Here is a 23,885-nt window from a genome sequence, read left to right on the forward strand (position 1 = left end):
TACATGAATACCATCACTTAGAACTCTGATGAAAAGCTCCTTTAAGGGCCAAGAGCATTTCCCCCGACCTTCAAGAAAAATGAAAGAGGGGACAGAAGTGGAGTGAGTGGGCAGACAGAGTAGAAGAGATAAGAGTACATTTACATCATGTTCTTATTTAGCTCTGTGTGTTAACGTTAGCATATATGTTCATCTCCAGAAATGGGTGAAGCCAAAGGAAAGGTGTCAATTTTTCCTTTGCATTTAGTTGAAACTAGGATTTCTGGTCTTCTGTGACTACAAAGCCAATAAGAGTAAAAAAGGGAATCATTAAAGGTTTGTAGATCTATTTATTATTTCAAAATGTGATCACTGGAACTTTGACAAAGGTTGGCACATTTTAAAAAGAATACTGAACAGTTCTTTCTACTCTCTTACACCTTGTCAGAGCAACAGAATTGTTTTTTAAAGGCAGCTTGTTCATTAAGACTTTGTTCCAAGCTCTCAAATTTATAAATATGCACCTTGTTTCCAATGTTGTCCTTTTAAGGACAGAACTGGTAAGAGTCTCCCAAATGTGGGTGGCTTGAATTCATTTTAAAGCCTCTTAAACATTTCTAATTGGGAAAATGGTCTTTAAAAATCACTTTAAAGTCCCCTCAATCTTTCAGAGCATGGAAAAAAAAATGTTTTGGTTCCAAACACCACGTTGTTTTTAAACAAACCAAAAAAGGGGCAGAAATTGGTAGAAACCTCTCATTTAGGTTACTAGCACACTTCATTGGTTTTTATGTCATCCAATAAATATTTATTGAACACTGGAAGGCAGGAATTGTTTCTTTTTCTGTCTCTGTATCCTCAGTGTCTAGCCCAGTGATTGATATATAGTTGTTACTTAATAAAGGCTCCATTGCTGATTGATACAAAGTTAAATACACTGCAGGACATGCACTGGAAGCATAGGAAGCAGAACAAGAAAGCAAACTAAGGTCATAACTGATGTAAAGGAAGGTGCAGAGGTAGTATAGAAAGGAGAATCAATTCTAAAGTAGTACTTTTCATACCATATTTCACTTGATCCTCATAACAACTCTTGGAGGTAGGTGCTAGTATTAGTCCCATTTTGCAAATAAGAAATCTTTTATAAGATATCTTTTTTTATTTACATATGTTATCAACTGAATTATAAACATTACTGAATCCAAAAAAAAAATAGAGAAAAATAAATTTAAGAAGACACCTTGCTGGTAATGAAAATTTAGAGAAAAATAAACTTAAGGAAACACCTACATTTAAACTGGAAGTGTTTTCATCTAAATAGTGAAAATTAAAATGAAAGCTATTTTTTCCCTGAAATTACTTCTAACTAAATTTTATAATGGCTTTTAATATTTTTGATACTTTAATACTTTTTAAGGCTATAATATTAGAGGACCAAAAAATTTCATCTTTCTCACATACAAATTTCCTTAATGCTACAGCAGTATGCTCCACTCCCCCTCCCCTTTTATTTAGGTTTTCTCTATCTTCCTAGGCCACTCTGTTGTTGGTGCTCTTCTGCGCAAGATTCTCCTTAGACTGTGAATTTATTATACATCTATAAGCACAATTACAACGCCTAAACTGGTAAGCAAAGCTTTTGCTAATGACCTATATGATGATAGGATTCAGAAGTATTTTGAAAATAATTCTGATTTGTTCTTTCAAAGGTTATTGTTACCCATCATTTTCCACTTTCACCATGATAATAAATTAACTGGGGAAAGTTATAACTTTTAAAGTAAACTAATGTATTTTTTTCAAAAATAAGAATTTTTACAAATTTGATGAGACCCCATATGTCAGAAAAACAACATTCAAAGTGGAGAAAGAGTTGATTCATAAAATGGTATTTTAAAATGTTATATTTCTGTAGTAGCTTCCTTCCAAAGGGCTCAAAATATTTTTCAGACTATGGATCTGATCCTATTGATGCAGTATACTAGGAAGTGCACTGGTCACATTTGGTAATATATTCATTCTTCCAAGACACTAAATGCTACCTTTGTGACTTGAAAGAATGCATGGGCCTCTGAAAACAGAATAGTTTTTAAGAGTAGGATCAATTTAGAACTAAGTATAGTTAGTCCTGTTTTACATCTGGAGAAAATGAATGGGGAGAGAGGTGAAAATGGCTTCCCCCTAAGTCAAACAAAATCTTGATTGGCTGGCAATGGAACCCACAATTCTTGCCTAGTGGTCTAGATCTTAAGATCATGAGAGGATAAAGGTCAAGCATTTTTTAGTAATAAAAGAAATGTTTAATTTAAAATCAGTACCCCATAATAGGAGGGGGGCAGGAAATATGTTGATAGCTAGCCACTAGGACACTCAATACTTCCAGGCTGAGAGAGTTACAGCTTCTCCTAAATGAATCTAAGACTAAGCCCTCAGGTTGCATGCTCATAAAAGCTGAAAAACTATTTTCCATCCATCATTCAAATTTCCAAAATAAACTAAAAAAATTGTTATAAGTACTGCCACTGGAAAAAAAAATTACCCTTGAATTTAATGTTTAGCTAATCTTAGTGCGAGGTGTGAGAATAGAGTGTTTTAAACCTAAAGAGTCCTCCTTGCTTCAAGGTACTAGTTTTAAGCTGTAAAAGTTTTATTAAATAATCTGAGTATTAGGATACTTGGGAGATCATGTCTTTCCTTGGACATCATATAGAAATCAAATACATCATTATAATCACTTTCAAATTTTATCTCTCATATACTCACTATGCCTAACTGTCCTGGATACCATGCAAATCACACACAATCCCTGCCTTCTAGAAGCTTAAGACTCACTCTGACTGACTCTCTCTCTCTCTCTCTCTCTCTCTCTCTCTCTCTCACACACACACACACACACACACACACACACACACACACACACACACACACACACAGTAACCAGGCAAACTTAAAATAAAATGTACTGTATTGAGAGAAAGTGGTTGGAATATAAGCTAAGAGTAAATAATCATATTATTTATGAGCATAAGGAGTTGTCATCATGAAATGTTGAAAATATGGGCTGCTTGCTAGAATTAGAAGCAAGGAGAGAAATAATCACTTTCACATGGTCAGGGAAGACTTCCTAGAGGAGGTGAAATTTCAGGAATTTTTTTTATAAAGAAAGCATTAAGAGCTCCAAATTGATGAAATAGATAAATGAGGAAGTAAATAGGCTCATTTAGCAAAGCAAATAATTGAGAGACAATAGAAGTTAAATAGTCCCTATTACAATGATAAATGACCTTGAAATTCTGGTTGCACAAATCATGGCACAAGTATCAATTTCCCTAGGAGATTTAAATAGTGATGGGGGGCAGGGGAAGGAAGGATGGACAAAAGGGATAGATAAGTGAAAGGAAAATGAGTAACAAAGGAGTACAATCTTACCCTTATGTGTGATGGACAGATACTAGAGTGTCTCACTGAAGACAGTGGCATGGTCAAAGTTATTCAAGGTGCTTCGACCACAAAAATGCACCTCAAATGCTGACTTTCTCAGGGCATTTAACCTGCTTCATTGTTTCCCATTCTGCTTCACCTCTTGTCCTTCTACTGGGGGACTTCAATAATCCTACACTGATACTCTCTCTACATCACTAATATTCCAGTTCCACAGAAACCTTAAATCCCATGACCCTTTTCTCTACCTCAGCCACATATAGGAAAGTGAATACATTAGATCTCACCATTACCCACAAGTATTTCTCTTCCCAAATTAGAAATTTACCTTCTTTCATCTGATCATAACGTCCTATCAGTCCACCTCTCCCCATGCCTCGGAAAACTATATTTTGCCCTCACTGTGACCTCCAATCCCTCTCCTCATCAGTATTTTCTCTGGTCATTGCCCTTGCTCCAACTTCACTTTCCTCCCCTTCCAGTCTGGACCCACTTGTTAATCATTTCAACTACAATCTCCTCTGCTCTCCAATTCTTCACCCTCTTGTCCTACTACCTCTTAATCTATTAGCAAACCCCTGTCCTGGATTATTCCCATTATCCCCTTCTTCCACTCCTATTCATCTGCTACTGAAATCACACAATTGGTGTCACCAGATAGTCATTCTGTCCAACTTCAAATGAACTCTCCCTGCAACAATTTTTTTAATCTCTTCCTGATTCTCTATCCCCCTTCTTAAAGAAGCTGTTATAAAACTTTTCTTCCCTCATGAAGCCTCCCATGCCTTTCCCTCCCCCATCTCTCAGCTGAGGACCTTACCTCTTAATTTACTGAGAAAATTGGGGTCACTTGAGATGAGCTCCCTCTTCTCCCATTCTTTCCAACTCCAATTCCTTGACATCATTTTCCACTCTTTCCTCCTTTTCTGAAGTCTGTGATAATGAAGGAAGTGGCTCTTCTACTTGACAAAGACAAACCTTCTACAAATGCCCTTGGTCCCTCAATTATCCCTTCCCTCTATCTCTACTTCTCTCCTTCAACTTTTCTCTAATTACTGATTCCTCCCCCAGTGCCTTCAAATATGCCCATCTTCTCCATTCTTAATGAACCTACACCATAGCCTACCATCCCCTCAAGCTATTGTCAGATATCTCTCCTCTCTTACACAGCCAAACTTTTTGAAAAAACTATCTAAACTTGCTACCTCTACTTCCTTTCCTCTCTCACTCATTCTTCAACTTTTGCAATCTGGCTTCTGACCTTACTCAGCTGAAACTGCTCTCTCCCTCCTTCTCCATCAGCATCCACAATTTAACTTTCATCTCTACGCAGGTAACTCATAGATCTACATATGTCCCTTGAGCATTAGTCCAGCATCACTGATTGTCTAACATTCAAACTGAATGTCCTGAAAACATCTCCAACTCAACATGTCCAAAACTGAATTCCTACCCTTCTTTCTCTTCTCCCCTTCCTCTTCTAGACTCCACTATTTTTCTAAAAGACACCACTATAATTCTAATCTCCCAGATTCATAACTCCAGCATTATTCTGAACTCCTCACTTTATTTCACCCCAAAGAATCCAGTAAGTTGCCAAATCTTGCTTTTTCTACCACCCCATGTCTCATATCTGACCTTTTCTCTCTATTCACTCAGCTTTCACCCGAGTCCAGGCTTATTAGTTCACCTCTTATCTATATTATTACAAGAACCGCCTGATGGGTCTTCTTGACTCAGGTTTTTCCCCACTCCAATCCATTCTACACACTGCTGTCAGTGATTTTCCTTAAACATAGATCTATCTATGCCACTTTCCTGTTCCAATTCCAATAAACCCTATTTCCTCTGTGATAAAATAGGAACTCCTATTTAACTTTGAAAGCCCTTCCTCATTTAGACCCAACCTATCTTTTCAGCCTCAGTCAATCCCCATCTTGCTTTCTAAACTGACCTTTCAGTTTCTCATACATGACACTCCCCCTTCCATCTCTGGGCCTTGATCCTGGCCATCCTCCATACCTAGAATGTACTCCTTTGTCCTTTCCACTTCATTTCATTGCTTCATAGAATGTATCTCTTTTCCAACATGAAGCCATTTTACATAAAGCCTCCTTCCTCTACATGAAGCTTTTCCAGATCAGCTTCCCAAATCCTTTGTATTTCACTACTTTAAATTTGTTTGCATTTATTCTTGGTATATTTATTATATGTTTACTTATTTATCTGTTTGGTTGTCTTCCACATTAGAATGTCTGTTTGTTGGAAGAAATGATTGTTTCATTCCTTGTATTTGTGTCCCCAAAGCTACCATAGTGCCTAACATATAATAGTCTCTAAATAAAAGATTGTTAATGAATTGACTGATGGGGGAAATGCCCTTATTGCTAAGATTTGCTTTATGATTCAAGAAAATATATGTTCATTGAATCTCAAAACATAGCATCAGGCATATCCTTTCCCTCTGAATGTGACTGTACTTTTCAAAAGAAAATTTGGGTTTAAAATGTTGTTTTATTCTTAATATTTATCCTCCTGAGTGAAGGTAAGTAGAAATGCTTTGTTTATCAGTAAATAATTAAAGTACTAGTACTATTATAAGTTGTTATTCATATTTACTATTCTCATCAATGCAAACAATTAACTTTAGCAATTCCAGAAGTAACCAAGCAGGTGGACACACAAATATTCAATAAGAAATTAGAAACAAACCTTCATAACAGTGAAGAGGAAGAGTTACTAGCCATTAGGAAAATAGGGAGGAAGTCCCCGATGATCAACCATTCTAAACTTTTTATAACTATCCCTTTTTTTTGGCCAACTGGATTTCTGCAAATTTCTAACCTACTTCTAAGTCATTACTCATACTAAATATTCAATTACTCAGTCAAGAATTAACATTTTCCTAACATGTCCTGTAGCTGAAACATTTCAGGCTTCAGATACTATTTCTTTCAGAAATGCTTATGTATACCATTTTTTAAAATAACCCATGAACATCACTAATATGTATCAACACACTATATTTAGTCATTGTACGTGGAAAAATGTTTTAAAATAATATTTAAATAAAATACTTATTGTACATACATGTTATACAAACTGTACCTTCTAGTTAACTAAGAGCATTTACAACTTTCTGAGGAGAAACAAGTCCCAAGAGCCATGATCACCTATTGAAAGTAAGGGAAATGACTAAAATTCCATTTAAAAAGAGGTGAGTTTTGTACACCAGAAATACAACAAATGATGTGGTGAAAGCAGAAAGTCTGAAACCGTCCTAAACCTCTGTTATCTGTATTCTAGGGCTAAATTAGGAGGATATCTAAATTAGGAGTCAACAACCTTGAGGTGGTTGATCATCACTAAGCATGCCTATGCATGCTTACGAATGACTCTGACAAGCCTAGGATAGAAACAAAAGAGAAAAGAAGGTAGAAAGGAAAAGAGAACAAGAGGAACAAATGAGGTGACAGGGTATAAGAAGAAAGAAGAAAAAGCACTCATATATGGTGGGGAAGTGGTCGTTAGCTGGCAGCCATTGCTTCAGGTACCACTGAGGGGCAGCACTGCCACAGGTTGCCTATTCCTCTTCAAATCATTAGAACTTCCTATGAATCTATAGATTCAGGCTTCAGTGGATAACAAGATGCTATCTGCTTCCTCAAATGGTATCTCTCCTGAGATAAGTAAAAGTCTGTCATCATTCTCTTCTTGGCAAAAACATAAATAGCTGGTCAGATGACTTTTGTTAATCACATGCTATGGAATTACAGGCACTGGCATCATGGCAGTAGGGTGAAGTTAGGAGGTGGGAACCAGGAAAACAGGAAAAATTCAAAAGCCAGTTTCTGTGACAGTGCTATCTATACTCCCTATTCATATCTGTATAATAAGTAGTATTTCATACTTAATTTGCCTATGTGGTAAGGTAACTGTTCAACTAGGCTAAGTAACTATCATTTTTTTTCTGGGTACCATTTTGTTAATTGTATCTCTTAGCAATAAATAGTTAAATTTTTCAAAGGAAGACTCTCCTATCTAAATAAGTGGATTTCTCTGAGTGAAAAGTATACTAAAAATGCTTAACATACTAGGTCTAATGATTAGTCACAGAAACTTTTACATAAAGTGAGCAATTCAATTTTGCATCATTTTTCCCTAAAAGATTCCCTGAAATCCTTTGTTAGATTCTATTCTTCAAAATTTCTCCTATTTATTCTTTTATTGACAAAACTTCTCATTTTGAGAATGGACCCAGACAGGAAGTGACATGAGTCTGTTTACTTTTGTTCCAATAGGTAACAATTCTCTCAAAATTCAAACGGCAATTTTAAAATGATTTCTAGCTCAGACACTTGGGGCAGTTTTCACATTCTCTAGCTATTATGAGGCCATCAGTATTCTACTAATAATAATTATAATTATTGCTAACATTTATATAACACTTACTATGTGTTAGGCACTCCATTAAGATCTTTACTTGTCATCTCACTTGTTCCTCACAACAACCCTGGGAAGTAGAGTGCTATTAATATCCCCATTTTACAGATGAGGACACTGAGGCAATAGGAGTTAAGTGATTTTCCCAAGGGCAGACAGCTAGTAAGTGTCTAGGGCCAGATTTAAACTCAAATCTTCCTGATTCCAGATCTAGTGATCTATCCACTGCACTACCTACTTTTCCCATTCACTTGGGGAAAATTGCTTAAATAGTTTTTTAAAAAAACACTTGATATTAAATATTATTACTGAAATTTTACAACTGCTTAGTAGCATGCCTGTACTTACAATCATATATGTGTTGTGTTGTTTCTCATAGTCAAACACTAAAAGACTACCTAACTTTAAATATGTATGTATGTATGTGTATATGTGTATATACACATACATATGTAATCCAGTATTATATATGCAACATTTATATAAGTCCTGAAAAATACTTGTGCTGTTTGTCCTATTATAATTATAGTGCAAATAGCATGTTTCAATTATCTGGATGAAATTAAGATTAATAAATTAATATTGAAGTAATCCACTATACTTTTATTCACTTAAGAAAGATTAAGATCTGTAGCCTATATATTTCCAAGGCAATAATGTCTAGTGTATTGAAATGCAGGACATAGTAAGAGAGGTCAAATAAAGGGAAAACAACTTTTTCTTGCCTACAGAATAAAGTATCTACATCTGTAGTAGTATATAGGGTACTTATTCAGAAAGGGGGGAAAAAAGATAGAACATACAGATATTTGATATTTTTCATTTGCTGACTTTTTGAATCAGCATTCAAAAATGAAATAGTCTCTTGTTAGAGAAACCAGTATTTGCTTTTATGGGGGTTTTTTATTCCCTCTGTAGAAAATATTACTAAAGTGCTTCTCCATTGCTCTAAAGAGTAGGGCTTCTAGTCTACAGAACCAAGCTTAGCAGAGTGCTACCCTGTTCTAAGTTGCCAGTGAAGCCCTTTTCTTTACTAGGTGCCAAAAATCAAATCTTGGCCACTTAATGCTCTGTGTTCCACATGTTAGCTCACAACATGTTGAGCAGCCGTGCTAACTGAGATGGATAGTGCTGTCAAACAGGAAGCTGGCACAACAGGATGGAAACAGTGGGATACGATGACCTTTACATTGAGAGAAAAATGTCCCTGAAATGGCATGAAGAGTTTAAGAAAAAAAGAAGGGGGGAAACCCTTCTTTTATTGCATTTAAGTGCAAAGCATGAAATAAAGCAGTGTCGCCCTGTATGCAATTTGCTTGGGATCAAATACTGAATCCCTCTCACAAGAAGGAAAGTAGTCAGAGGAAGGAAATGAATCACCCTTTATCATGCTGCTTTTAAAGTAGTTTGCTCTAGGATTAAGCTAGCATTACTACACCCAAGCTTGCAGTCCACTTGAATTCATACTCCACTGGTGCTCTCTTCCAATATGGAGAACACATTAGGTTTTTGGTTAGGGTTCTTTAATCTTTGTTTTAGGACAAGGGAGAAAGGAAAATGGCATATCAGAATGACTAAGTAGCAGTTAGAATAATTTAAACATGTTCTAAAAGTCTGTGATTTATTTACAGAAATAAAAAGTCCATAACTCAGGAGTTTCTATCTCTATTTCTCAGTTACAATGTAGCTTTGTTTTTAGCTTCTTACTGCTACCCTACCAGTAAATGGGAATAATATTACTGACCAAACTTAAAAGAATATTGTGAAGAGGAATTCATAAAAATGACAATGGAAACCTCTAAACATAGAAAAAAATACACAAATGTTAAGTAAAAGTAATAATTTGACTTCTCTATGACAGTCTTTATAAAACTATCATTCAGACATCTCTCTTGCCACATAAGGATAATCATTTTAGTGGGACAACTTCTTTTTCAGCCTTCTCCTAAAGGGTTTTGTTTATTTTGTATTCTGTGGCATTGTAGAGCAATGACCCAGGCTATAGAATGAAACAATGGAGTTACAGGACGGCTTTATAGGATTATGTCCACAGGATAGTAGCATATGCTGAAATATGCCATTTTCATTAAAAGGGAAAATGAAATCATAAAAAAGTAGCACATTTTTTTACACAGAGGCCACAGAACAATAATAATTGGCATTTATATAGCATGTTAAAGTTTACAAAGCACTTTTTATGCATAGAGCTGCTGTCTTTTTTTAAAAACAAGAAAGAGTAAGGGTACATGTTGTTTTTATTATTATCATTATTAGTTTAAAAATCTGTCAATTAAACTTAAAGGTCATGAACCCAAAGCAAAGAGAAATAAAGGCTAACAGTCACATCATATAGCAATAGCTCCCTAACCTTCTAGGTGATCTGATGTTTAATCAGGTTGGATGAGTGTGAGACAACAGATCTGGGGATCTGGATAAGAGAACAGTTATAGAAAGGCGTAGGGGATGTGGAGGAGGAAAATTCCAGAAAGACCACTGATACTTCTAGAAGGTTCGAATCTAATGCTTTGCAGAATACACAAAAAGCATAAGGCTTTCCAGTGACCAAATGAGAAAAAAGGTTATATTAACTGTTTCTCCAGAGAGTAAAACTACAAATCATCCCTCATCCCCTTCACAGAAGATGATTTCAGGGAAACTTATTTTCTCAAATCAACACACAGAGCATGAAAAAAGAGAATACCTTGTGCCTGAGCTGCAGAACTGTGGGAATACCCAAGGGCCAAGAGTGCTGTCTCCACCAGCTGGCTGAAGAGCACGTCTTTTCGAACCAGTACAAACTCTGCATGTTCTTCTCTGTTGTCGTATTCAAGAGAGCTGTCCAACTGCTCCACCACGCAAAAAACAGGAATCATCAAACCTGGATGGATTTTTAAAAAGTCAAAAGCAAAACAAAAACATTACAAAGTAAGTATCAGCAATGATGATGAGGGAGAGACAGTTATAAAAGTCACTCATCTGTGCTTGAAAATGGTTTAGATTAAATATGCCTCCTGGATGCATCAACCTAATGGAAATCTGTGGGTGTGGGTGAGTGTGTGTGTGTGTGTTTTCCTAATCATTACTAGCACACTGCAACATATTAGCTCAAGGGCTGCAGTATAAACCCTATCACTTCATTTAAAACTAGATTGGACGACTCATCGGTATACTGACTGTAGGACTACAAGTCAATGCTAGCAGAAAGATTTTGGGGGCCTCTGCTTTTCTATAATTTGAAACTGTTATTGTTCAGCATTATCAGGCTTACTTTTGCCTAGAAGTCTATTTAAAAATAAACATAATTTTAAAACATCGACCATGGTTATTCTATTATTTCAGAAGCAGCACTGTTCTGCTGAATGTTCAGAGAAGCAAAAAAAGTAACAAAAATAAAATTCCATTCAATATCTATCAAGTAACTGTTGTGTATGGAGCACTGTTCTACATATAAAGTTTAGATGAAACATAATTTGTACCTTCACAGAACTTACAATCTAGTAAGAAGTTGGGGGGGAAAGGTGCCTTTTAGTTATTTTTATTATTCTTATCAAACCTCATGTTAGAAAGGAAAGAGTAATGAATTCATTTTGAGGACCTGCATTCAAATTCTAACACTGCTACTTACTGTATGTATAACCTTGGCAAGATAACCTCTCTGGGCTCAGTTTCCTTTGCTAAACTAAATGACCTCTAAAGTCCCTTCTATCTTGAAGTCCATGAATCTATCGGTCATTAATTGACATAAAAGAAGTTCCATCAAGCCCCTGACCCTAGATGTTTTCATCTTAAATTGAACTTATGTTAAAATTAGCATACACTTACAAAATATTTTGATAAAATGCACCATCAACAGCAGGTGCAGCTGAAAAAGGAATCTCTTTTTTTGGCTTTTAGAGGCTAATTGGAAATCTGTTGTCATTGAAATGTTTCTCTGCTTTGTATTAAAGTGTGAAATGTTAAGCAATGTGTAATTCACTAGAGGTTTTTTTTTTTTAACTGCTTTTTAGTGTAAACAAGTCAGAGGGACTTTTAAATCTAAACTGAGCAGAGACATTAGAAGATCAAGGCTATACTCACAGAGAGGTAATGAACACTGATATTTTCTGACAAGATCCACTGTTAGTGATATATCATGAAACAAGAACCTTCACTAGAGTTTTGGCTTTATTTATTTGCTGGTATCAGCAAAGTAATGCAAAGTTGGAGGGGTAAAGGGGGGAAACAGAAGGAAGGAGAAACACAGAGAGAATATGAATCCACATTTATGTATGCATTTATTTGTATGCATCATTTATGTACTCACAAGGTAGGACAGATGGGAAAGGATACCTTCTGAAAATGACTTGTTTTATAAAAAGCACCTGTAAATCTAAGTCACATGTAAATGCACATTATCAGGGTGATTTTGAAGGTTCCTTCCTCTGATATCTCCAATAAGAAATCTACTGACTCATTCTGTTCTTCTGAAAACCAAAGGGTAGAAGAAGACAAGCTGGAAATTATAGTGAAACAGATTTAGATTTTTGTTCTAAAGATAACAAAATGGTTCAACTAGTTCCCATGGGCTAATTATTATTATTAAAGCTAATAAGTATTGGGTATAATTATTAAATATAATCATTATTAATAGTAATAATACTTATTAAGAATTGTTATCACTAAAATATCATGATCATTATCATTAAGACTACACAACAGTCTAACAAGTCACACTGTACCTATGACTTACTGCTGAAGGCTAATTTTTAAGAACAGCAATATAGCATTAGTCTTTACAGTGTCTGTACATACACACAGAGATGACTTTGGGTAAAGACAGGAAAAAAAAAACAGATTAATTTATTTTCTTTTTTTTTTTAAGAGAAACAAGAACTCTTAACCTGGATAAATGACGTGGTATTAAATACACTGTTGTTCTAGCTGTGTGTGATTATTAGAATATATGAGAGAAGGCAATTGCTCCATAATTGTTCAAATCCACAAACTTGTGAGAACTAGCCAAAGAATTATAAAATTTTCCTGAGTAAAAATTAAGAAACTTTCCTCAACTCTTCACATTACAACTTGACTGTCATGCAACATCTCCTTATTTAAACTTAACTCCTAGGTCTATTTCATGGAATCCTGTGGACAAAAAAAAAAAACAAAAAACAAAACTGAATTACCTGGGAGGCCAGCTTTCTGGTATTGAATGATTCTCTATATAAGCTCAGCCAGTCATTAGATAGCCACTATGGTTGATCACATGGGCCAAAACAAGTACTTTACTAAGTCCAAATTTCTTACTACACCAAAAATAATAACAACCCTCATTAACACCATGATTCTGCAATAGAATGGCAAATCAATGAGTACCACAATCGCAGAAAAATCAACTGGCCATAATGACAGGCTTCAGCGCTTTCAGCAATGACATCTTCAGAAACAGAAATCACATAAATAACAATGAGGACTTGCACAACTAGAAAAGGACATGGGGCAGTTCGTTATTTTTATATCAAGACAAAAACCAAGACAACCTAAGAGATACAATGGTACACCAGAGGAATATTTTAAACATCAGATAGTACCTCCAACATGTTGAGTGGATGTGTGTTATGTGTAGGATTTCTAGTTTAGATAAGTCTCAATGGGAGGGATTATTCATGACAATGAAACAAACAGGTGACCTCTCAGATAAAAACTAGATGATCCTTTTCCAGCACTTAGCACAGAGGCATACACACAATAGACACTTAATATTTGTTGAAGAAAGCCTATTGATTCCTAATGATTCAAGAACACATAATACATACAGTGGTGCCATAAAGTTTATAGTGCCTGAAGTTATTTCATTGCCAACACCTCTGCACACATAGGTTTCATAACTATAGATCTATTTCTGATTCTTGGTGTAAATAATTAAGAGACAGTCAGAAATAACAAATAAATAATTTTTAAAAATTCAGTTTCTCTGAACTTTATAATATGTTCAGTGACTAGGCCTTCTTAATTCTCTGGATAACTGAAAATCTTGAAGCCCTGTTCTTTTTTTTCTTAAACATTAGAATTTAAGTGAAAATGTGTATTAAATTAAAAAACAAAGAACAAATATGAGCTATCTATATGGGATATTATTTTCAAAGACCTAGTTGTGATGGTGATTTCAAGTCCAATGATATTTTTTTAGGTATTTCAGATCCATGTCATCAGTGAAAATTGCATGGAGGCAATAGCTAGTTGTTGCCAAAGGTTAAGATAGCCCCATGAATACATACGCATCTAATAAATGCTAGCTGCTATAATGACAAAACAACATGACACTTTACATTCACATAGTGCTTTTAAGGTTTTCAAAGTGATTTCTTTGTAACGAATTTGTGAAGTGCAAGTATTATTTATACTTCTTTTCCTGATGAAAAGACTGAGGCTCTGAAAGGAAAAGTGACTCACACATGATACAACTAATAAGTATCAAAGGATAATAGGACCTTAAAGACCACCTAGTTCAACCTTCCATATTTTATAAATGAAGAAACTGAGTCCCAGAAAGATTGAGTTACTTTCCAAGATCACAAGCTAGGATTTGAAACCAGGTCCTATAGCACCAAAGTCAGCAGACTTTCCTTGTAGTGTGAAGCTCTTGGCCAGGCTTGACTCTGACAGAAGTAACCATGAGATTTGGAGCAAGTAACTTTCACCTTGCTATGCTTTAGTTTCTCTTTTTTATAAGAAGATGGTGATGACACTTGCCATTTATCTCATGGATTCAGAGATAATTTCTGAATATATTTAAAATAACTGAAGGCCTTTACATGAAAGGGTAATATGAAAAAGAATTACAATTGACCTTTGTTAACCCCTGAGAAAGATGCTTTTTAACTGGTATATGAAGTAAAAATAAAAGTTTCATAGTATCGAGGCAAAAAGAAATGCAATTACTGAGTATGACCACAAGGGAAATGGATGATACTGAAACACAAGATTAGGCAGAAAGAAAGTAGAGAGGTAGACTCCAAAATCCTTTACTAGAAACCCCCTTGTAACAAACTATAAAGAGAGAAGAGGAGAGGAGAGGAGGGAAAGGGAGGAGTCAGAAAGAAACAGAAACTCAAGTACTCTTGAGTAGAAAATTGTTAAATCATAAGCACAACCAAAGTGTGAAAGTCACCATTCTGGAGAAAATATTTTAGAATAGGAAAGTACTTCAAAGATTAATTTAAAATAAAAGGGGGTTAAAAATTTAAATTAGAATAAGCAAACATAGAAGAAGTAAATGAAAATATAATGACAGCAGGAGTTAAAGGGATAGGAGATAAAAGAAAGTCATCTTTCCAATCTTTCTACAGCACACAACTTTCCACATTTTTAAAATTATAGCTCATTTTAATTGTGCTATATATTCTTCAGAACAACATTATGAAGCAGGGATTACCCCCTGGTCACCCCAACCCCCACTAACTTCCCACATTAACACTCTGAAATGGGGTAGTGTGAATGGACTGCCTTATCTGGGATATATCCAGATGATCAATAAGAAAACTCTGAACCCTTTGATTATAAATCTTAGTAAGCTCCTTACAACTGAGGCACTTGAATTTAGAGGATAGTCCCACCCCTCCAAATATCTGCTAAAAATAAATGTCGTTCTTGCAGCTGGAACAAATGGTAAATTTCATTGTCATAAAAGTATAATAAACATGGGATCCCCTTTAAAATGAATACTTATTTTGCTAATAATTATTTGTTCCATTATTTGTGAAGATTGATTTGTCATTTGTGTTATCAAATATTAAAGTCAACTTTCCTAAAACTGGTTTCTTGGCAAAGCAGTTACCAGAGTTTTGTGTGACCTCTAAAACAACCTTATGAAGCAAGTCATTATCATACCCATTTTAGAGATGAAGAAAATGAGATTGTCAGATATTTCCCAGGGCTAATCTAAAACACAGTAAGGTATGAGGTCTGATACTAAAGTCTACCATGAACAGATCACTTTGGTCCACCCACTGGGGTACATTGAATAATCCTCGGCACACTACACATACCAGGATTCTTATCATAACTCATATCACAACCTTGATAATGAGTCCAAGAATAAGACTGGTAATATATGAATGGTCTCACTCATAAATGCTGTGAGAAAAATTTCTTAACTTATACAATTTGTTGTATGACAAAAGGGGTAGTACCATTGATAGCATCATAGTAAAAGCTAACTAGCAACATGCAAATATCAGCAAAATGTTTCAACAGAATACCTCCCCACTCCAAAAAGGATGCCTGAAAATATGGATATGACTATACTTATAGTCATCCCAGTTATTTCTCTCCCTCTGTTCTTTATCTCTAGGGGCTGAGAAACATCACATATCATTCTAACACTACAGGGTAAATCCCAGAAACAAAATAAGAAAGTCCATGAGAATCATCCAATTGAAAGCTTGTTAGATTTGGAATCAGAGGATTTGCATTAAAATCCCACCTTGGGCCAGTCACACATGCTCTGGACCTGCATTTCTTCATCTAAAAAATTAGGGGCTTAGATGAGGTTTCCTTCCTCTGAGATCCTTTAAAAGTCTAAATCTATGATTCTATCCTAAAATGAATGCAGTTTATTTTTTTCTATTCATAGCTAGAATAACCTAACTTTTCCAGTGTTTTTTCTTCCTTCTCCCCAGTAAATGAAATTCTTAAGCCAGGTTTGTATAGTTTACATAGCAGTGAATAGCCAAGTGATTTTGAAAATGGCCACTTTGTAATGTTACGAAGGTTGACCTAGACAATATAAGGTTGAAGTGAGGAAAAGCATAATTTGGGGGAGGGGGATGTTCTGGCACATTCATTGAAATGATTAATTTGTCACCTGCAGGATCAAAGTATTGAAGTCATCATTCATCAACTATCTGTTTAAAAAAACATTTATGAATTATTTTAATTGTGCTATCTATTCTTCAGAATAACATTATGAAGTAGGAATTACTCCTTAGTTACCTCTACCCTCAATAACTTCCCACATTAACACTTTGAAATAGGGTGGAGCCTTATCTGAGATGACAGACAGATGTTCAAAATCTGAAAACACACAAGTCCAACATTTGGCATTGGGGGGGGGGGGGGCAGAAAATCACTAAGTAAGTACCTCTTTGAAAGTCTGACATGTAAATGTTAGGTGAAAGTATACTTATTAATGATATAGAAAAAAAAAACCTAGCAATTTTTCAGTGTTCAGTGGAGGAATAGGACAGGGTAAGCAAGAAAAAGTCTGATAAAAATATAGTCTAGAATAGAGTTACCTTTCTTTCACCCACTAATGATTTTATACAATCTTCAAAGCCATGCTTTATTCTTAGAACTGCCTCCCAAGTGATAGGAGTCCAGCCTTTCAAAATGATAGGTATCTAGCATTTCTCCTCCCTTCTGAAAAACTCCTAAAAACCCATCTGTTTCCTGAAGAACTGCAGTTACAAGGACTAGCTCCCACTCTCTGTTGCCTGTATCATATCTGGGTGTTTCACCTTGTATGCTCGTAGTATTGGCTGCAGATTATAAAGGTTTTGAGGCAGGGTTTTTCATATCTGTCCTTTAAAAATAAAACTCAGCCTGGGATAAAGTACTAAGGACATTACAGCAGCAAAATAAATAAAATATGGAAAACTACTGCCAGAAATACGAAACCTAATTCTACCTTAAGGAATCAACTAGTAAAATAATTTAGGTACCTTCAGACAATTCTGCACTCTTGAAGGAAAAATTTTTCTAGAAAAATTTTTCTATTGAAGATTTACAGAAAGAAGAATAGTCAGCAAACTGTTATATAACTTCTTCCACAAACACACAAAGATAAGAACAGAAATATCTTGCCAGCATTCACCATCAAACCCAGTTCCCAGCACTATACATTGAATACAATCTCTGGTTATGTACACTGAAGAATAGTTTCACTCAGAAACAGAATTTAAGAGAACTCTATGAATCAAGAGCATTCCATGCTACAAAACCTCCCTCCGCCACCCCAGGACCTCCCAACTTTACAAGTAGATTTGTTTGCACTTTAGTTGCTTGGAACACATTTTCCAGTAGAAAAAGGTGGGGGGGGGAGGGGGGCACAAAAGATAATTAGGTTCCCTTGAGTAACCCAATTAAACCAAATTAATTAATTAATTAAACAAACCATAATGCTAAACTATGAGTGAATTAATGAATGAATGAACGAATGAATGAATGAAAAAAATTACTAACTCTTTTCGAAGCACTATGATAACAACTGCTGGGAATACAAACACAAAAGTGAAGATCTAACATAGAAATATTTCATGGCTCTAATGACATTAGTCTGAGTTTGGGGTTAAAAATAATAAACTTACATGAAAAAATTCCTTTCTAGGGTGTGAAACTAAACTTAGGCAAAAACTAAAAATAACATCAGTCAGAGACATCCTTCCATATCTCTTTTTGTGTGGCTTTTTCAGCTTCTCACCAAGTGCATTCATGCTACCTAAGACTTCTACTGTGGAATCCATTTCAGCCCTACCTTCCTTCCCTGAAGTGCTTCATTCTCCAAAATTATCTGCCTGTTCTTTCTCTGTCAACCCCCCCAAAAAACTTGCATTCCTTGGGGTCCTAATACTTCAGTTAGGTATTAGAGTAGAAAGCAATTTTAATGAATTCATTCACACTAAGGGGTGGGGTATCCATCTATAAGCCACTTAGTCAAAGCAAAGGGATCTACATTTAAAGAAGGGGAAATTTCACAAGGAAATATTTTTGAAATTTCAGGCAAAATTTCACTGTCAAGGCAATCTGATCTACAAATGATGTATATCAACAGATTTTGCCATTGTCCTTACACTACCCTCTCCCCTGCCACCACACTTGTTGTCACTATTATGGGAAGAAAAGAAAAAAACCAAAGCTTGGATCTCTTGTTACCTTTGTAGCATCTCTAATACATGCCCCCTCATCTCCTCTGAAACTGTCACCACCCAGGTGCAGGCCCTCATCGCTTTAGCCTGAACTACACAGCCTATTGATTGGTCTGCCAGACACAAGTCTCTCCCCACTCCAATCCATTGTCCAATCAACTGTCAAAGTGTTTTTCCTAAAGCATAAGTCTGTCTATTTCCCCCATGCCTCCTCACCCCCTTTCAATAAACTCCAGTGGTTCCCTATCACCACCAGGATCAGATATAAAATCATCTGTTTGGCATTCAACTCCCTGCCCCACCTCTAACACCCTCCCCTGTATTCTTGGATCCTCTGGCCTCCTTGGTATTCCTTGAATAATATGCTGCATCTTGGCTGCAGGCAGTTTTACTGGTTGTCCCCCACAACTGTAACGTTGACTCTCCTTGGTTCTGTTCTCACAGCCCTGGCTTCCTTTAAGTCCCAAATAAAATCCCACCTTCTACAGGAAGCCTTCCCCAACCTTCCCTTCCAGGTCCTATTCATCCAGTATCTAATTTGCTTTGTAAATTAGCAACTCCTCTAGAATACGATACCCTAAGGCTTAAAAGTAGGTATATAAGTAATCCCTGTTCACTGATTCCAGCCACAGTCAATCTAGTTTCAGAGAACCCAGTGCTTTAAAATGACCCAAAAAGGTGTCAAGCTTAGTCTGGAGGGTCTAATGAGTTGAGGATTAGACCATATGCAGTTCTCCTAAGGTTATTTTCAATGTGGCTTGCCTACACTGAAAATGGAAATTTCATAAAGTTGAACCTAGAAATGATCAAATAAAGTCTATTCACTGTAGAAAGAAAAAGTCCTTCACAGTTGTTTTTAAACTAATAATCAAAGGCAAGTCTTAACTACTTTGCCACGTCCAACCTGACCTAATCCAACTCACAAGTCTCTTCAGCAAAAAATATGAAGTTGACCCAAGGCATAGAAACAATGAGATGTCCTAAAGTCTCTAATGCACCACAACATTCAGGCTTCTAATCAGGATGTATAAAAATAATAACAAACCTTTTCCTTCCTTAAATAGCTGCCTATAAAAAGCACACTGAAATTCAGTTAGATATCCATCCTGACTTCAGGGGGCTGCCTGGAGCAATCCATTACTTCAAACACTAATAAATTTTGCTTTTCTTTTAGAACTGTTCCGTTATCTTTACACATGGGAAACACTTCTGATGCCCAAAGCACTTTGACCCAAATATGCTTCTAGGCAATACAAATGGAAGAAAACCCCTTCCCTGAGATCATCAGCTCAAGTCAATGAAGGAGTTTTCTCCATCTTATCTGACAAAAGACAAACAGATCATAGGCCCATACATGATCACTGATGGCAAACAATATTTGACTTATCATCTCTAAGGCATGCCTTTTCATTGATGCAGAATGCCATGGCACATATTGTGCACTGGTATTGTGCATGTAGAGATCTTGAAGTCAATGATAGTTACACCTGCAACTCCATCCAACTCTACTCATACACTATAATAACATAAACCTCCTAGATTCAAGTCTAGTAAATGGAAGATGGTCATAGGAAAACAGCAGAATGCTGTTTGGAAGTCAACATAAAATGTAAATCTCTGACAGCTGTTTAAAAATTGCCAGTTCAAAAATAATTGGGATTCTTTCCTCCAACAATATGGAGGGATACAATGCAAATCTTGAATAATTACAATTAAAAAAAATCTATAGTCTTATCCCTTAATGACAGGATTTCTGTTCCTTGTTCATTCTGCAAAAGAGATTGGACAGTATAGGTCCACAGAGAAAAAGTAATAAAAGTGACACTAAACAAATGATGAAGCTAATGGAGGTCCCTATGTATTTTTTCCCTCCATCCACTGTGGGTTGTTTGTTTACCACCAATAAATACCACAATTAGAGTAAAAGCCCATAACAAGTGCCTTCAGATTAAAGTTAATTTGTTCCAAGTCCAGGTTTCGGGTCTGCCTGGGTATTATTTCAGCTAATTTAAACAATTTCACAAACAGCTTGATTAATTTCAACATTGTGGTATTATGGAAAGATCTGCTGTACTTGGGTTTTCTGGCAAGGAATTAATAAAAAAGCCAAGTTCTCAGTTCTGAGCAAGACAAGGTTTTAAGGCTACCCAGTCTTCTAGTGGGAATATAACAACGTACAAGCATGTTTTCTTCTGGGAGTTGAGCCCACCAAAATTATTAAAAATTGAGATCAAATGCTGGTACAAAATCCCAAAGGAAATCATACTGTAGTGAAGAGATTTTTATCAAATAAAAAAAGTAGAAAATGAAGTTTTCACAGCACCAGACAATGCAAGAGAATGCTTCCTGTAAGGAAAAAAACTGCTATCTGATTAGATGTATAAACAACAGATAATTTATTGATACTTAATATATTTCTAGAGGACTATCACAACAAAATGAATGTAAGATTCACAAAACTTTAAACAAAAGGACCATTAAAAGCTAGTCTTCCAGACATTCTGAACAGGTGTGGATTCTGACTTTTGCATCAGAAATCAATACATAGAAAGATAATCCTAAATCAAGCTCTCAAAAGGGCAAATATTTGCAGGGGATATGGATGGAGGAAGAAGAGAAAAAAGGAGGTAAGAGCAAAATTACTGTATAAATATTCTCCACTTCCCTTAGGGAATATTGGCATCTCTGGTTTGTAATCATCGAGATATTACTATTGTGACTGGGACTGGTTCAATTAAAAACAAAAACACTGCTTTAAAAAGTAAAGAAGCAAGAATACAAGTATCCCCACAATTATAACCATAATCACCATATTTATATATTCAATTATACCATTAATGGTATTTTCTTATATTAATAAAAAGAAAAAATTAATAAGAAATAGCATCTGACTAAAAAAAGGATCAAACATTTTTGTGAAAAAGTCAAATGTCCTTCTCCACTTTATGATTGTAAAACATCTTTTTTCTTCAGTAGAATTATTTATCCAGAGACAGGGAAAATATTGTTCTTTAAGAAATAAACAAATAGAGAAATGCACCAGTGCAAAAAAAATAACATTATACAAAATCCTTTAAAATTCTATTTTTATTCTAAACTGACTTAGTGGTATAACTTTTAACACCACTGATACAAAGAAGAATACTACTTTTCGCCACTAAATTTGAAACACTCCACCAACACACAAGGCAATTTTTTAGGCTAAGAACAAACACGAGGGCAAGTCCCTATTTCAAAGAGAAAAAAATATACTGTCCTCATCGAAAGAGCACCAGCTGGAGAATGATTTTGCTCAAACTTTGAGTATTTCTGAACCTGAGATTCTTCAATGATCAAAGAATTATCTCATTTCTTTCAAATTCTTGACATTCTATAGTTCTTTAACTTTTTAATAATAATAATAATGTATACACACATATACATATATGTATAGGAAGCTACAGTTTCAAAATCTCTCACTTTAGTACGTCCACTACAAAAAAACTGAATAAAATGTCAAAATTCCTTTTTAAAAATAATTTGGGGACATGAAAGATTTATTTTAGGATTGAAGTATGTTTACTATGCTCTAATGTGGTCCAAAATGCTTTTTTAGTATCTATTATGGTGAAACAGTTAGCCGGGTTATCTTAATGCCATTTTGTTTAATTCAATATATTGATTCATCCAAAAAGATTCTATACATAAAATACCTACAGGACACAATTTTAAAATACAAATTCAGCATACAAAATGATAAAATAAAATAGATAAGAATTCTCCATTTTTGAAGAATAAATGTGGCAATATTATTTATGCTTAAGAGGAACTGATTGTAAGAAAGTTGACTTTACCATGTGACTGTATCAAAGGAAAAAATGAAACTCAGAGAGCCCTTAGTAGGTAATAACTATCAGTTTCTTCTAAACTTACTTTCAAGTTATGCATCAATCTTCAATATAATTATGTTTGACATAATATAAGCTGTTGGCAGTTAACTTGTTTACAATAAATGCTGGGTTTGGGTATATGGACTATATTTCAGCCTTATAAATATCAAACACAAACCTACAACAGTCCCATTATGGGGCTGAGAATCATTTCATTGTAAATCTTTTTATTGGGGGCCTGGGGAATTACTTTGCGGCTTGTTTTTGACTAACTACTTGGAACAGTGTGAAAAGAGTTACATTTACACACCAACTGAGTGTTAATTGGAATTCTATACATTAAACAGAAGATTGCATAGTGTCCATCACAAACCTATTTGGCTTACCCCAAATAGCTCACAGCAGTCAAAAAGCTTGGTAAAGTCACAGCATTTTTTCCTACAGTTCCTACACTTTTGAAAACCAGAACTAATGGACATTTGTGACAACTCTGGCAGTCTTTCAGTGATTATTTTTTTTTTAATCCTACTCTTAGGGTCTTTATAAGTCAGTTGTAAAAGCCTGTTTCAGGCTCCAACTCAAAGTCTGAGATTATTAACAGAAATTCATTTTGAGGGGAGGAGTTAGGCGGTAGAAGTAAGGGACTGAAGGGACATCCACCTATAGCAAATTTACACTATACTATTGTTTAATGATTTATAGCAAAGAAAGCCAGGGACAACTTGTTCATCTTCTAAACTGTCTTATCCTAGGTCTTAAGGTGCATTAAATTTCCAAGAGATTACAATTCTTTTTGGAGGGATGAAGAGAAGGGGGGGGCCTCCCTTCACCCATGTACAACTTATAGTCTTCTAATGCCCTATCTAATAAACAGAAAAGGTAAACTATTTCTTTATACTACTGAAACTTGAATGGAACATCTCTATCCTGTAAGCTGGGCAAAGCTGGCTACTATAGTAGCACTATTCACAACCTCACTGACACTCCTGTGAACTGTCCTTCCTCCTTGCTCTCATCTACATAAGGGTTTCAGAAGCTGTTTGTTTTTAAACAGATAACTCATAAGTTTTATAGTTCAAAACAATTCATAATGTACCAATATATTCTTATTCCTAATAGATCAATTTCTTCCATCCTACTGAATGTCAATATGAAAGTTCAGCATATAAATAATCTGAATTTGCTCCATTTTCTTCAGTTTCTAACAAAAACAAACTACAGGAACTGGTTATCAGGAGCTCAAAGAAGT

At 35.3% G+C, this 23,885-nt stretch overlaps 1 protein-coding gene across 1 annotated transcript in view; it reads right to left on the reverse strand.

Moving 5' to 3' along the window:
- The window catches only part of SATB2 (SATB homeobox 2), a 221,504-nt gene that overhangs the window by 184,856 nt on the left and 12,763 nt on the right, over positions 1 to 23,885 (reverse strand). The window contains exon 3 of the mRNA XM_072612809.1: positions 10,565 to 10,741. Within this exon, the coding sequence (XP_072468910.1) occupies positions 10,565 to 10,741 (177 nt within the window). The remainder of the gene's footprint in view (positions 1 to 10,564; positions 10,742 to 23,885) is intronic.

This window comes from Notamacropus eugenii, chromosome 5 (assembly GCF_028372415.1).
Source record: "Notamacropus eugenii isolate mMacEug1 chromosome 5, mMacEug1.pri_v2, whole genome shotgun sequence".
Classification (NCBI taxonomy): domain Eukaryota; kingdom Metazoa; phylum Chordata; class Mammalia; order Diprotodontia; family Macropodidae; genus Notamacropus; species Notamacropus eugenii.